This window comes from Naegleria gruberi, assembly GCF_000004985.1.
Source record: "Naegleria gruberi genomic scaffold NAEGRscaffold_43, whole genome shotgun sequence".
NCBI classification, from domain to species: Eukaryota; Heterolobosea; class Eutetramitea; order Acrasida; family Naegleriidae; genus Naegleria; species Naegleria gruberi.
Genome location: NW_003163284.1, coordinates 205,056 through 218,146, shown reverse-complemented (window position 1 = coordinate 218,146; position 13,091 = coordinate 205,056). Strand labels below are relative to the sequence as shown.

At 35.1% G+C, this 13,091-nt stretch overlaps 7 protein-coding genes across 7 annotated transcripts; 5 read left to right on the top strand and 2 right to left on the bottom strand.

Moving 5' to 3' along the window:
• Window positions 1-503: 503 nt before the first annotated feature.
• Window positions 504-2,060, top strand: NAEGRDRAFT_51287 (uncharacterized protein; the record flags this gene model as incomplete). The annotated part of the gene is made up of 1 exon (XM_002673947.1): window positions 504-2,060. One exon carries the CDS (start codon window positions 504-506, stop codon window positions 2,058-2,060), a length of 1,557 nt encoding a protein of 518 aa, XP_002673993.1.
• A 50-nt stretch (window positions 2,061-2,110) lies between these two features.
• NAEGRDRAFT_51286 (uncharacterized protein) lies at window positions 2,111-2,788 on the top strand (the record flags this gene model as incomplete). Its single annotated transcript, XM_002673946.1, has 1 exon — window positions 2,111-2,788. One exon carries the CDS (start codon window positions 2,111-2,113, stop codon window positions 2,786-2,788), a length of 678 nt encoding a protein of 225 aa, XP_002673992.1.
• Window positions 2,789-3,371: 583 nt separating this feature from the next.
• NAEGRDRAFT_58864 (aldehyde dehydrogenase) lies at window positions 3,372-5,300 on the top strand. The gene is made up of 3 exons (XM_002673945.1): window positions 3,372-3,941; window positions 4,052-4,443; window positions 4,557-5,300. The coding sequence occupies exons 1-3, from the start codon at window positions 3,388-3,390 to the stop codon at window positions 5,276-5,278; spliced, it is 1,668 nt and encodes a 555-aa protein (XP_002673991.1). The 5' UTR covers window positions 3,372-3,387; the 3' UTR covers window positions 5,279-5,300.
• Window positions 5,301-5,374: 74 nt separating this feature from the next.
• On the bottom strand, window positions 5,375-7,355 carry NAEGRDRAFT_70952 (actin-related protein ARP3; the record flags this gene model as incomplete). Its single annotated transcript, XM_002673870.1, has 2 exons — window positions 5,375-5,611; window positions 5,658-7,355. The coding sequence occupies 2 exons, from the start codon at window positions 7,353-7,355 to the stop codon at window positions 5,375-5,377; spliced, it is 1,935 nt and encodes a 644-aa protein (XP_002673916.1).
• A 197-nt stretch (window positions 7,356-7,552) lies between these two features.
• NAEGRDRAFT_70951 (uncharacterized protein) lies at window positions 7,553-8,491 on the bottom strand (the record flags this gene model as incomplete). Its single annotated transcript, XM_002673869.1, has 1 exon — window positions 7,553-8,491. The coding sequence occupies one exon, from the start codon at window positions 8,489-8,491 to the stop codon at window positions 7,553-7,555; it is 939 nt and encodes a 312-aa protein (XP_002673915.1).
• A 1,876-nt stretch (window positions 8,492-10,367) lies between these two features.
• Window positions 10,368-11,623, top strand: NAEGRDRAFT_70950 (uncharacterized protein; the record flags this gene model as incomplete). The annotated part of the gene is made up of 3 exons (XM_002673944.1): window positions 10,368-10,592; window positions 10,635-11,321; window positions 11,366-11,623. The coding sequence occupies 3 exons, from the start codon at window positions 10,368-10,370 to the stop codon at window positions 11,621-11,623; spliced, it is 1,170 nt and encodes a 389-aa protein (XP_002673990.1).
• A 328-nt stretch (window positions 11,624-11,951) lies between these two features.
• Window positions 11,952-12,959, top strand: NAEGRDRAFT_70949 (uncharacterized protein; the record flags this gene model as incomplete). The annotated part of the gene is made up of 1 exon (XM_002673943.1): window positions 11,952-12,959. The coding sequence occupies one exon, from the start codon at window positions 11,952-11,954 to the stop codon at window positions 12,957-12,959; it is 1,008 nt and encodes a 335-aa protein (XP_002673989.1).
• Between the last annotated feature and the right edge of the window lie 132 nt (window positions 12,960-13,091).

Here is a 13,091-nt window from a genome sequence, read left to right as displayed (position 1 = left end):
TTCCACTTCCAACCATCCAGGATTATACTGATTATACTTTGCTTTTTAAATTATTCAAAAAAATGCAAAAACATAAAATCTTTCGGGCACTTTTCTATGTATTTTCTATACTTCTACTCTTGTTTGTGGGTGTGCCGTCGTTGAGTGTTGCGATTCTGTTCGCAGTGCAGGGTTTTAGTGATGGATTTCATACAATTACGAGGTGAGTAAAATTGATAATGATCGGAATGTGTGATGATTTTGATTTTGGTGATCTTTTTTGGTATCATGTAATGGATTATTATTGTTATTCGATAGTTCGTTTACTGGGTTTTGGTGTTTGATGATAACATCAATTTATGCATTCTTTGTCTTGTTGGATGCGTATTCGGATATTCTTATCAAGTTGGTGTTTGATTTTAGGAACAAACATAAACAATTTCCATCACTGATTGTAAGTTTAGTTCATTTGGAGAGTATTATGAAATATCAAAACAAAGTGCTTTTTAATATTGAGAGGATTAATGGCTAGTTTATTAATTGGAATGGGATTTACTATTTTTATTACATATGCAAGTGTGGCTGAAGTGGAATATGTTGCTGGATTGTGTGGATTTTCATTGATTTCACTCGGAATTTTCACAATTGTTCTCACTATTATCAAGTATAATTGGGTTGCAGGAAGAGGGATTTCTGAAATTTATCACTACGACAAGTTATTGAGACCTCGAGATTCAATGCATGAAGGATTTTTGGAATATAACAGTGCTAATTATAGTAATGCCACCAGTAATAACAGTAGATATTCAAGACAATATAATGACAGTACTTATTATGACCCTCAATATGAGGAAGAATTGAAGCCAGTTGGGTTAATGAGAAGAGACAATAGAGTTTCACCTCTCACTGATGAAAACGGAAATGGTTTCGCTGACAGAGCTAAGGAATCATTTAAATTGACCAAGTATTGCATGTGTAACATGTGTGTCAAGGGATGCCTTCTCATAACTTTCTGGATTCCATTATTGGTCTTATCTGCCCTCTACTTGTATCAATCGATTGGTTATGCAGTTGATGAAGTATTGCCAAGTGGTAAACTCATGCAAATAACCCTCTCTGATGGATCCACCTACAGACTTCACATTGATTGCAGAGGAGATTCAAATAATAAGTATCCAACTGTGGTGATAGATTCAGGTTTGGGCATTTCAAGCTCTGGTGTCTATTGGTCTGATATTCAAAGTGCAATTTCAAATCATTCAAAGATTTGTGTCTACGATAGAGCTGGTTATGGATTTAGTGATAATGGTTATTTCCCTCGTTCTTCCCTTCAAATTGTAGAAGAATTGAACACACTATTGAAGACATCAAATATCACAGAAAAAATTCTCCTTGTTGGTCACTCATTTGGTGGAATGAATGTTAGACTCTATGCCAGTAAATATCCTGAGAGTGTTGCTGGTTTGCTCCTTATTGATCCATCCCATGAAAATCAAACTACACTCCTCAGAGCAGCTGAAGGTAAGAGTATCGAACCATCAGCAATTGAAAAGGATCAATTAATTGAAAAAGCATATCTCAATACTGCTAGAGTTTTATCTCCTTTAGGTTTTCTCAGATTGACCTCTGCAGTCCAAGGTACTGAAATTATCAATCCATTTAGCAAACCTTATTTGACCAGTCTCCAATCTAAAACTCTTTCATTTACTGCACTTTCCAACAAACAATCAAACGTAGTCTACTCTGAAGGAACTAACTTTGCAACACTTTCAGCTCAACAAGTATACGAAAATAGAGGAAATGGATTTGGAAATTTACCACTTGTTGTTTTGAGAGCTGGTGCCAACCTTAATGGAACATGTGCTGAAAACCACCTTAAAGAAGATTCAGAATTGTGTTCTCAATTCATCAAATACATGATTCCAAGAGCTAAGGCACTTGACACTCTTGTCGATGATATTCTCTCACTCTCCACAGAATCATCTCAGGAAATTGTTTGGGGTTCCTCACACAACATTGCCATCGATAATCCACAAGCAGTCATTGAGAATATTTTAAGTTTATTGGCAAAAACTAAATAAATTAAAGTATTAAAAAAAATTAAACTTTTAAATAATCATCAACAAAAAAAATGCCAATTATTTGTCCTCTCTATAGTTTATGTGACCATGGTGATTTTGAAGTACATCCTTGGAAAGAAGGAGGATGCCAACATTGTAAAGAACAAGGCTTGAAAAGATATCACGCAGTGAGGAATGGAAATTATAAATTTATTACTTTTGGAAAAAGAAATTCGGAAGATGGTAAATATAAAGGTGATGTTATGTTTTGGCAATCGAGTAGCAATTCTCCTCCGAAGGAGGAAGGACAAGTCATTGATAGGGATGTCAAATTATTAGGAGAAGATCAACTGGTTCAATATATAGAGGTTACCGAAAGGTATGAAGAACCTGAACATTACTCGACCGATTTGAATTCCTTTTGGTCAATGATTTATCATTATGGTAGTATAGAAAAATGTATTGAAACTGTGGAAGAAAATGAATGGGTTGACGAAGGTGGGGAGGATAATTATGAACAACGAGAAGCATTCAGTAACTTTTTCTCCGACCTGATGGACGATTATGATGACTATGATGATGATGAGGAAGATGATTTGTACTATGATGATGAGGAAGATGATGACATTTATTATGAGGATTCGGATGAGAAACCTCAACAACAAAAGAAACCTAACAAAAAACAAGCTCCACCTCCTCCACCAAAACAATCTTCCAATAAGAAAAAACCATCCAAAAAAAAGAAATAATATTTATATTTGCTGACACCAACTTTTTCATTGAACTATCTTACTGAATCAATAAGAATGATTTCCAAATCTTTTGATTTTTGCTGAATGATATTGTTGTAAAGTTGTTGAACCTTAATGAATAATCAAAAGAACCTTCTCCTTGAAATATCAACTTGTTTGTACCTCAAGAACTATACTCAGAAGACACAATTTTAGAAGTTTCACACAACAACAATACTGTATCAGAATACTTTCCAAATCTATCCAATTAGCCAAAGAAGGAAGTATTGTCATTTCATATTCTTTTACCTTTAACATTCTCTTCTTCTCCTCCTGTATTGCTCAACCTAATCAAAGTATTATCATATCTTTGCATTCTCTCGACATCTTTGGTTGAATCAACTCGTTTAGCAGGATGTCCATTCAAAAATTGTGCTTCCGAGAGCAATTTTCTCACTCATCTCTCTCCAATATCTTCTCAACATTCTATCCGATAATGCATTCCTTCCTTCCATCCCCAATTCTCAATATGACACCAAGTTATCAAGGATGAACAAAATATTTTCAAAATCTAAAAAAAAACTACAAATCTCATTCTGCAATTTTAAACAGAGAAAATGTCCACTACAGCAACAACAACAGTGCAACCACCAACACCTTTTACTAATGGTGAAAATTACTTGATCGGAGGAGAGATTCGTACTTGGTCTGGTAAATTTGAACATGTTTACAGTCCTGTTACTACCATTAATCCACAAGATCAAACTCAAGTTAAATATCACATTGGTAATTATGCTTTCATGACAGAGAAGGAAGCTGAAGAAGCAGTTCAAGCTGCTGTTACTGCTTTTGATAAAGGAAGAGGAGAATGGCCTTGTTATTCCACAGAAAAGAAGATTGAATGTATGCAAAAATTCACTGAAGGATTGTTGGCTAAGAGAGAAGAGATTGTCAACTTGTTAATGTGGGAAATTTGTAAGAATAGAAGTGCTTCCGAACAAGAAGTTGATCGTACCATTCAATATATCAGAGATACTATCAAGGAATTGAGCAAATTGGAAACTCACCAATCTAAAATTATTTCTGTAGGAGGTATTAGTACTCAAGTTAAACGTTCTCCATTGGGTGTTGTCTTGTGTATTGCTCCATTCAACTATCCTTTCAATGAAACGTAAGTGTCAAGTCAATTTATTTCCGATTAATTGAATTGTTGAAATATGCATTGACCAATGATTGTTTGATGGAATTATTGGAACAATTTCACTGATTTAAAATATATAGATACACAACACTCATTCCTGCCTTGTTGATGGGTAATGTTGTCATCTTAAAGACACCAAGAACTGGTGGTTTATGTCACCTTCCAACATTGGAATTGTTCAAGAACTGTTTCCCACCTGGAGCTGTCAATGTTATCCACGGTTCTGGTCGTGAAACTTTACCTCCAATGATGAAGACTGGTTTGATTGATGTTTTGGCTTTTATTGGTACACACAATGCTGCCAACTCACTCATCAATGCTCACCCTAATCTTTACAAATTGAGAAATGTTCTTGGATTGGATGCCAAGAATGCTGGATTTGTTTTACCAGAAGCTGATATTGACGTTGCTGTATCTGAATGCGCTCTTGGTGCATTTTCATATAATGGCCAGCGTTGTACTGCACAAAAGAGTAGGTTTTTAATATTTGCATGATTTCTAATGGTTATTAATCAAATTTTACGTAATCGTATTTCATGATTGGATAATTTCGGAATTAATTTGTGGAATTATGATTCAAAACAGTTCTTTTTGTTCACGAATCAATTGTAGATGAATTTGTAGCCAAGTTCAGTAAGGCTGTAGATGCTTTAAAGATGGGTTATCCATGGGAATCAGGTGTCAGTATTACTCCACTTGCTGAACCACAAAAACCAAAGATTTTAAGAGAATATATTAAGGAAGCAGTCGAAAAGGGTGCCAAGATTGTCAATGAAAGAGGACAATTGTTCGCCAATGACACTGAAACCAATCCAGAAAAGAGAATTGACAGAGGTTCATCTGCTTTGTTTGCTCCAACTGTATTATATCCAGTCACTTCTGACATGAAGATTTACCACGAAGAACAATTTGGTCCAGTCACTCCAATTGTTTCATATTCTACCCTTCAAGAATTGGAAGATTACATTACAAGCACAACATTTGGTCAACAAGCCTCAGTTTACATCAAGACTGAATCAGGTGTTGCTGTAAACTCTGAATACTTTATTCCACTTGTAGATTTATTAACACACCACGTCAGTAGAATTAACATTAACTGTCAATGTCAACGTGGTCCTGATAGCCTTCCTTTCACAGGAAGAAAGAATTCTGCCACTGGTACACTCTCTGTTTATGATGCTTTAAGAGCCATGTCAATCAGAGCTCTTGTTGCCACTAAGGAAACAGGTAAGAATGTTGGCATGTTACAAGAAGTAATTGAAAGCAAGAAGTCTCACTTTTTGAGAGAATTCAACGAACATCAATAAATCAATGAGTATTGAAACTGTTTTTTTTGGGTTAATACTAATTTATTGTAAAATCACTAAATTGCAATTTCACACAAATCAACAAATCACGCAATATTAGCATAATTTTTTCGACAATAACACATCTTCGAGAGAATAATGCTCCAATCTCGTTTCTTCCAATAGAATTCTGCAATGTAATCCATCGAGCTCTCTATTGTCAACATCAATGGCTGAGGATAGAAAACTCATGCCATACCATGCAGACAAGTCGTAAGGTGGCTTGTTTGGCTTAATATCGGATAAAGGATTAACAATAATGTCACATTTTCTTTTGAGCTGATACTTTACCCTCTTTTAAAATTAGAATTATACTATGTAATTTTCAAATTAAACATACCTCTGAAAAATTCCTGACTTGAGCTGGGCCTCCAGAAACAATCACATTAGAAAGTAGAATTTCATGAAATTCTTTTGGACACTTCTTGAGACAAGTCTCAATTAATGCAACAATTCCAAGCCAGTTAGGTTCGGATTCAGTTTTTCCATCCTCACCAAGTTGTAATTCCTCCTTAATAAATATCTTGGGTGTGAACAATAGCTCAGGAGTCAAATAACGATGATCCAACACCACAAGCATATCTCCCTTCACTGGTTCGAATGTCTTTTTAAAGAACTTGGCTTTGCACTCATTTGGATGTTTCTTATTCACTCTAAATGATCTCACCAAGGTACAATTGTCCATCTTTTCCTTTTCAACATTTTCATAGGTGACAAGCTCTTCATCGAGAGTTTCTCCTTGTCTCTGCACTTCACTCTTAATCAAGGAGAGCACAAATTCACTTTGTGACGAGCCACAAACATACGAATGAGATCCACATGTTGAGAATGGACAACCCTCAACAATTGGAACAATCTCAGAGATACCATGTCCAACTGTTACACTGAGACCTGTTGTTCTATTCTCTGTCACGTGATTAGCAGCAGCACTCAGGAAGGAGAATAATGGGCAACCACATAAAAACAAGCTCTTGGCTTGAACACTTTCATGGAAGAAGCATTCACACAATATTCTCAATTGTTCCTTATCTTCACCGAATAGGTATGGCAAACTAATCATGACTGTTTTACCTCTGAATGCATTCTTGAGATCTAACAATACCTTGGAAATGTATCTGAGATAGGCAACGAAAATCTGTTGGTCAGGATCATTTCTCTTGAATGAAAATTTTCCATGCTTTAGAAACCATGTACTGTCAAATCTTGAGATGGTACCTCCAAACTTGATTGTCTTCTTTGCAGGTTCTCCTGATTGAGCAGGAACTGTAGATACAGTATAACAACTTGGAATGATGAGACGAGGTCTATCCTCTCCAGAATAACCCACCTTAGTAGTTTGGTGGCCAAAGTCAATGATAACAACACGTCTTGGATCATTTCTTGGAGTTCCAGTCAACTCTCCATCTTGGCTTGTCTCCAAATCACTTGCAGATTTCAAATCAGATGAAGAATTATCTGATTCATCTGAAAGTTTCTGTTGAGAGGTTCCAAATCCAAATATTTGTTGTCCTTTGTGTTTTTCCATATCTATATTAGAAGGTTCCAATGATTGAACTGATGATTCACTTGATGAGTGATATAAAGATTCAGGTTCTTCCTCAGTAGGTTCTTCTTGTATTGTAGGTGGTGCTGTCGTAGTGGATGGCAGAGGTTGAATCTTTTTTGGGATTGCAACTCGCTTTTTGGAAGATTGACTTCTTTGTTGTTGATGTTGTTGAATTTCTGATTCAGGTACATGCTCGCTTGGTTGACTTGCTCTTGGTTTTTGTTGATTTTCCAAAGTTGGTGTTGTGCCTGATTGGGTTTCTGGTTGGGTAGCATGGGTAGTTTTCTTTTTCCTTCTTTTCGGTTTATCAACTGGTGAGGTTGAATCTCGAATTCTTCCATTCTCATCCACAACAAATGAAAATTCCACTGGATTGGTATCTACTTGTGTGTTTTGTAATCGGACAGGTTGTTTCCAAACATTTTCTGGAATGATATTAAGTACTCCAGCAGATCGAGATGTAAACACATCAGTACTTGCAGTTTGTCCCATTATTCTTGTTAGATCGTTTTTTTTGATTGTCACTCACTGATCATTTCATCTGATCATTTCGTACCTCAATAAAGGCAAATGAGAAATAAAGTAAAAAAGCATAGTGAGCAGTTTGCTGCAACTATCTAATCCCAGAAATAGACCAAATGTTGCATGTCAAGCAATAAAAAATTATTTCTAATCTACTTATTTGCCTTTTATAACAAATATGGAACAAATGCTTTTCTGTTCAAAGATCTGTATTTGTCACCAAACTTATTCAAATACCACTGATGTGTTTGAACGGCTCTTGGCAGCAAGTTCGATAAGGTCAAAATGACAAAGAGAAAAGCAAACCTATTTTGAATGCACATGAAATAGCCAAACCATTCGACCGATTCTCCAAAGTAGTTTGGTGTACTAACATACTTGTATAATCCTCCAGTTGGAATAAAGTACTTCTTTTCAGAATCAGTGGTTTGATTCTTCTTTCTGAGATTAATCAATATTTGGTCGGATTGGAAGTTAATGTAAAATCCAATAATATAGAGAATCATTCCTAATAGCATGATAATGACGTTAATAGCTCCAAAATATCCACCACTATAAATCCAAATACCTTTTGCATTCAAGTAACCGTTGCATGAACAGAAAAAGCAAGCCATCAACATGGTTGATAGGGTTGAATCACTCATACTATGAGTTCTAATCAATGTAAATATGAATGCTCTATGAATGTAATGTCCAATAAACATGGCAGTTGCAATCACTTGTTGGGCATTAAGCCAAAAATTATCCTGCCAATTCCATTCACAAGTTAATAATACATAGAGGAAGGAAGATAATGCGAATGATTCTTGGAATGCAAATGCAAATCTACCATTCAAGACAATATCTGTCTTACTTGATATTCTTCTCCACCATTTGCTCACTGCTGATTCTCCTTCATTGCTATTAGTAGAAGCAAACTTTCCATAAGGTGCTCTCACACCAAAGAATAACAATGGAATTAACACCACTGGGCAAAAGAATAAGAAAAAGGCTGACATGATTGACAAGTCAAAAGTTGTCATTGCTCCTTCATATTTAAATAATCCCAAAGGTGCTAATACTAAATACCAATATGATGAAGCAACTTGAATCACTTGCTCAATCATGATGATCTTTATAATTACTAATTAAAATATATACACTCGGAATATGTACAATTTATATAATACAATAACAAGCTGCACAAATAAATTAATGATGTAGAAAGCCAATGATGACAATGATCTCTCACCAAGATAAGCCAATTGCCGAACGGGTATTTTTTTGGTTTTTTTTCAAGAGTTTCATTTCACTGCTTGAGCTTTCCAAGTTGAGTATTCAACTCACTAAAGTTTATTGTAAACAATACACCAAGAAATAGGAAAATTTGTCTAAAAAATTTTCAACATTGAGCAAGCTTAATACTTTGATTCAAGGAGAGTAATTTTTTCAACCAGAGCAAGAAACAGCACGATAAACCTAGCACCAATTCTCTTCCGACCAGACATCCGTTCCTTCATCTTCAACATTCGGACACTGTTTATAATAATTGTTAAGTCAACAGAACACATTAACACTTTCAAAACGGTTGTTCTTATAGTCAAGGTGATACACAACAACAAGTATCCTTTTTCTTGATGGTTGCAAAAGTGAACGCTAAAGGATAGAGTTCAACCATACGCAAGTAGATAAGATTATTTCCCAAGAGTACTTACTTCGGAATAAGTGGAGACGACTCATCACTTCCACCTTAGGTTCTCTAGTCTTTTATGAAATTCATGAACCTTAAGACTGATGAACCAGCAAGTCTCCATCTCACCTAATAACAGTAACTTGATTGCTAACAAAGGATTCAGGGCTTCAATCAATCCTTCCGAATATATTGGACATAATGGGCTAGATGTTTTAAATTTGAGAATATTATCAGCCAAGCATATAATCTTGAACACACACCGCCACTTCCACATGGTATTAATATTCCTGTTGACCTCCAAAATTGAATACCCTTAATGATCCATTCACAGCGAAACCTATTTATTCATCACGATTAGTAATCATTGGCTTGATGTTCTCCAGAGAGGTGATGTTTTGATTTAAGCTAATGCATTGATTCAGGCTCCTTTAAGGCACATTCTCCATTTATATGGAAGAATTAGCTTGTATGGTTTATCTAGATAGTTGAGTTTGTGGTTAAGTTTTAGCCAATCACGTATCAAAAGAATTAGGTTGCTAGTATGGGCTCATAATTTCCGAATTTATTGGTGTATTGTTGGATAAATTGGAGTGAGTATTCAACTCACTAAAGTTTATTGTAAACAATACACCAAGAAATAGGAAAATTTGTCTAAAAAATTTTCAACATTGAGCAAGCTTAATACTTTGATTCCCCACCACCCACCCCAACACTCGGTGAGTATATTAATTCTTTTGATACGTCTTTATTGTTATTTTATTAGTGGTGTGTTATCAAGGACTTTGTGGTGCTTAAAAATCTGCGCTCAATAGGCCAACATAGAACTGGGTTCTAGGGTTGGTGAGGGGATTTTTAGGTGTTATAGAGGTGATCAAATTTGATGCTTGATGAAGATCTGCGCTCAATAGGCCAACATAGAACTGGGTTCTAGGGTTGGTGAGGGGATTTTTTGGAGTGTCAAAGACTTTGTGGGTGTTTGAATAATGGTTGTAGTATTGGACGAGGTAATTGTAATAGAATTGATTCTATTACAATTAGGCAAGATTTTCTTGAAAATTAATTTTCAAGTTTTTCATCTTGTCAACCATTATTCGGTTTGCTAGTATTTCAAGGGTAATAGATTAGTAGAAATTGGTTTTGTGGTTGTTCAGTGTTGAAAATAATCTATTACGTGCGTGTAGTAGAATAAAGCTCATAATTTCCGAATTTATTGGTGTATTGTTGGATAAAACAATATCTTTGAATACCAACAATTTTTTGCAAAGATTTTACAAAGGAAACAAATTAGTGGAAATTAAAAGAGAAAAAAAATGTCGAAAAGGTTTAATTGGCTTTCTGCTTGGCCACGAAATCAACTCGAAGAAATGGACATGTCCAATTATTTGTTAAACATGTTCCGTAGTCTTAATGGAAGTTACAGAGATGATGATGCTCAATCGGTTGTTTATCAAAGGAGCGACAATCAGCCATTAATTGTTCCTCCGAATGTGATGATCAAGACTCCTTGGTTTGAGTATAAGGTTCATGATTTTATTGTGAAGAGGAGTGGATTGATACGGAGAATGATTGAACAATAGAGTGATGTGGCCATTGTGGATGGAAAATATGTTGTTGATATGACGAAGGTGGCAGATATTAGTCAGCAAATAGAGTTGACTGAAGGAACATATTTGGTTAGATCTGATTTTGATGTAGTTTTGGAATATTTATATGGAGATAATTTGAATATTAATGGGCTAGCTGATGATCTTGGAAAATTGAAAAAGATTGTCAAGTTGGCAAAGTACCTTGATTTACCAGCATTGATGCAAGAGATGGTCAATTCTTCCAGTACTAAAATACAATGGCTCATCAAGGAATGGCTTAGAATAATGACAGAGAAGCAAATTGCAGAGTTTGTGTTTGAAAGTTCTCAACCCCATGCAAAAAATACAAATTCAGACGAGGAGATTAATTACATTTGCCAGCAAGAAATTGTTCCATTCCATACTAGGGCCAGATTAATATGTCAAAGGATTCACGAAAAAACAAAGAATGTTACCCCAATGACTATGGAAATGCTTTCACCATTTAAACAATCAATATCATCCTTAATCAAATTGTCAGGAGTAGAATCTGCCATTTACCTAGATGAGGATTTTTCTAAAATTACAGGAATACAAAACAGATCGAGGAGATACGATCATTGTTTTTTCTGTGATGGCTATTCATCTGCCGAGTATAGGAAAGTAAAAGCTGGAGAAGATGAGGATGAAGAAATTGAAGTAAGTATTGAAATTTTAACTTGTTGTGATGATAACTTTTCAAGACAACTGAATTATTTGATGGCCGTGTTGAAATAAGGTTGCAGTTTGATTCATGCCATCGCAAGTTCAATTTAGAATTAAGGACATTCTTTGAGGACTCGATTATTGTCAATGATGAGCCAGAAGATCATGTAGATGAAACTGAGGATGACAATGAGGAAGATGATGATGTTATGGATTATGATGAGGATGAGGATGATGAAGAATCTGATGATGAGGATGATGAACCAACAAAACTTAAAATCAAACTCTTCTATTGATCATCTATTGCATTAGTTAGTGGTAAATATGAAAAAGTGCAAGCTATGAAAATTACAAAACCTTCAGAAAATTACTTCTCAATTGATGTTAAAGATTCAGATAGAAAAGGGTTGACTCTAAATGTATTGGTGCATGTTAAGAAAGTTATGTAACTATATTTGAGTTGACCAAAGGAATGGCCTCAATTTTCTCATTGTAAAACAAACCAAGTTTCGTTCTTATTGTAATCGTCCTTTCAATTCTCCACAGTGCGAAAGTCATCAACAATTCTCCCTCCATTACCAAATTTCACACACAAGATCCTCAAAAAAACCAATTTGAATAAAAATGCAAAACAACAACCAACGTCATCATCAACATGATAACAATCAACAACAACAACAAGATGACATGGATGAAGTTGCTTGGGTAGCCCTCGAATTACAAAAGAAGGCACTTCATCGTTTATTGTTCCGAATGGATCAAGATGATAAGAAGAACAAGAATATGAAAACACTAAATTCGTCATTATCATTATCATCGGAAGTAAAACAGAAAAAAGGTAGAAGACAGCAACAGGAAGGTGGAAATTCAAATTTTCGTAAATCATTTACCATTATTGATAATAGTGAGAATGGAGATGCGGAATTATCATCAGCACAATTAGATTTATCAGAAGGAGGAATTTCTGAACAAGTTTTGGAAGAAAATAAGGAAAGAAGTGGAGATGAAAGTGGATTGAATTCTGATGAAGTGGTTGTTGATGAGAATGGAAAATTATCAATTTGGATGAAATTGTGGAAGTTTATTCAGAAAATTGTAAAATCAGGAAAATTGATGAAAAGTTTGGGTTGGATTTCGGTTTCTTCATTGGCTACCATTTCACTAATCAAGTTTTTGAGTGTGTTTTTATCCTTTTTCAATCATACTCCTTCCAGTCATGTCCATGGCATGTCCAATAATTCACTCATGAACACCAGGAAACAATCAACAACAATTGGTTTGATTCCTCCACCAATTTTCCAATCCATCGATCATCATGACGACATTCCTCGTTCTGTTAAGGGTCGTTTCTACCTGCATGAACTCTCAACACTTCAGGAACAATTCGAAAATGATGGAGTTTATGGAATGATTTCAACAAGTAATTCATCCTCATCGAAGAATCACCTTGATGAAGGTCCATTATTCATTCCAATAACGAATATTGAGAGATTCCAAGAGCAGAGACAGAAAACCAAATATTCATCACCACCACCTTCTGATATCGATCAGGAAATTAACAAGAATGGACTTTTTGGACAAATGGTTCAATTGGAGAGTTTTAGAAAGAGTAGTGTTTTTAATGGTGATTAATGGATTCAAAACATGTTACAGATTTCAATTTACGACAATAGGTTTCAATTTAGAATTCTAGGTTATTGGAAACATTTTAAAGAGTTTCAACAACGCCTAATTAGAGATATTTTCTCTTCTTGATATAATGGC

Excerpts from the sequence above, each read along its gene's own strand:
- NAEGRDRAFT_58864 (XM_002673945.1), top strand. The coding sequence starts at position 3,388 with ATGTCCACTACAGCAACAACAACAGTGCAACCACCAACACCTTTTACT. Across the intron at positions 3,942-4,051 it reads AACTATCCTTTCAATGAAAC|ATACACAACACTCATTCCTG; the intron begins GTAAGTGTCAAG and ends TAAAATATATAG. Across the intron at positions 4,444-4,556 it reads GCGTTGTACTGCACAAAAGA|TTCTTTTTGTTCACGAATCA; the intron begins GTAGGTTTTTAA and ends GATTCAAAACAG.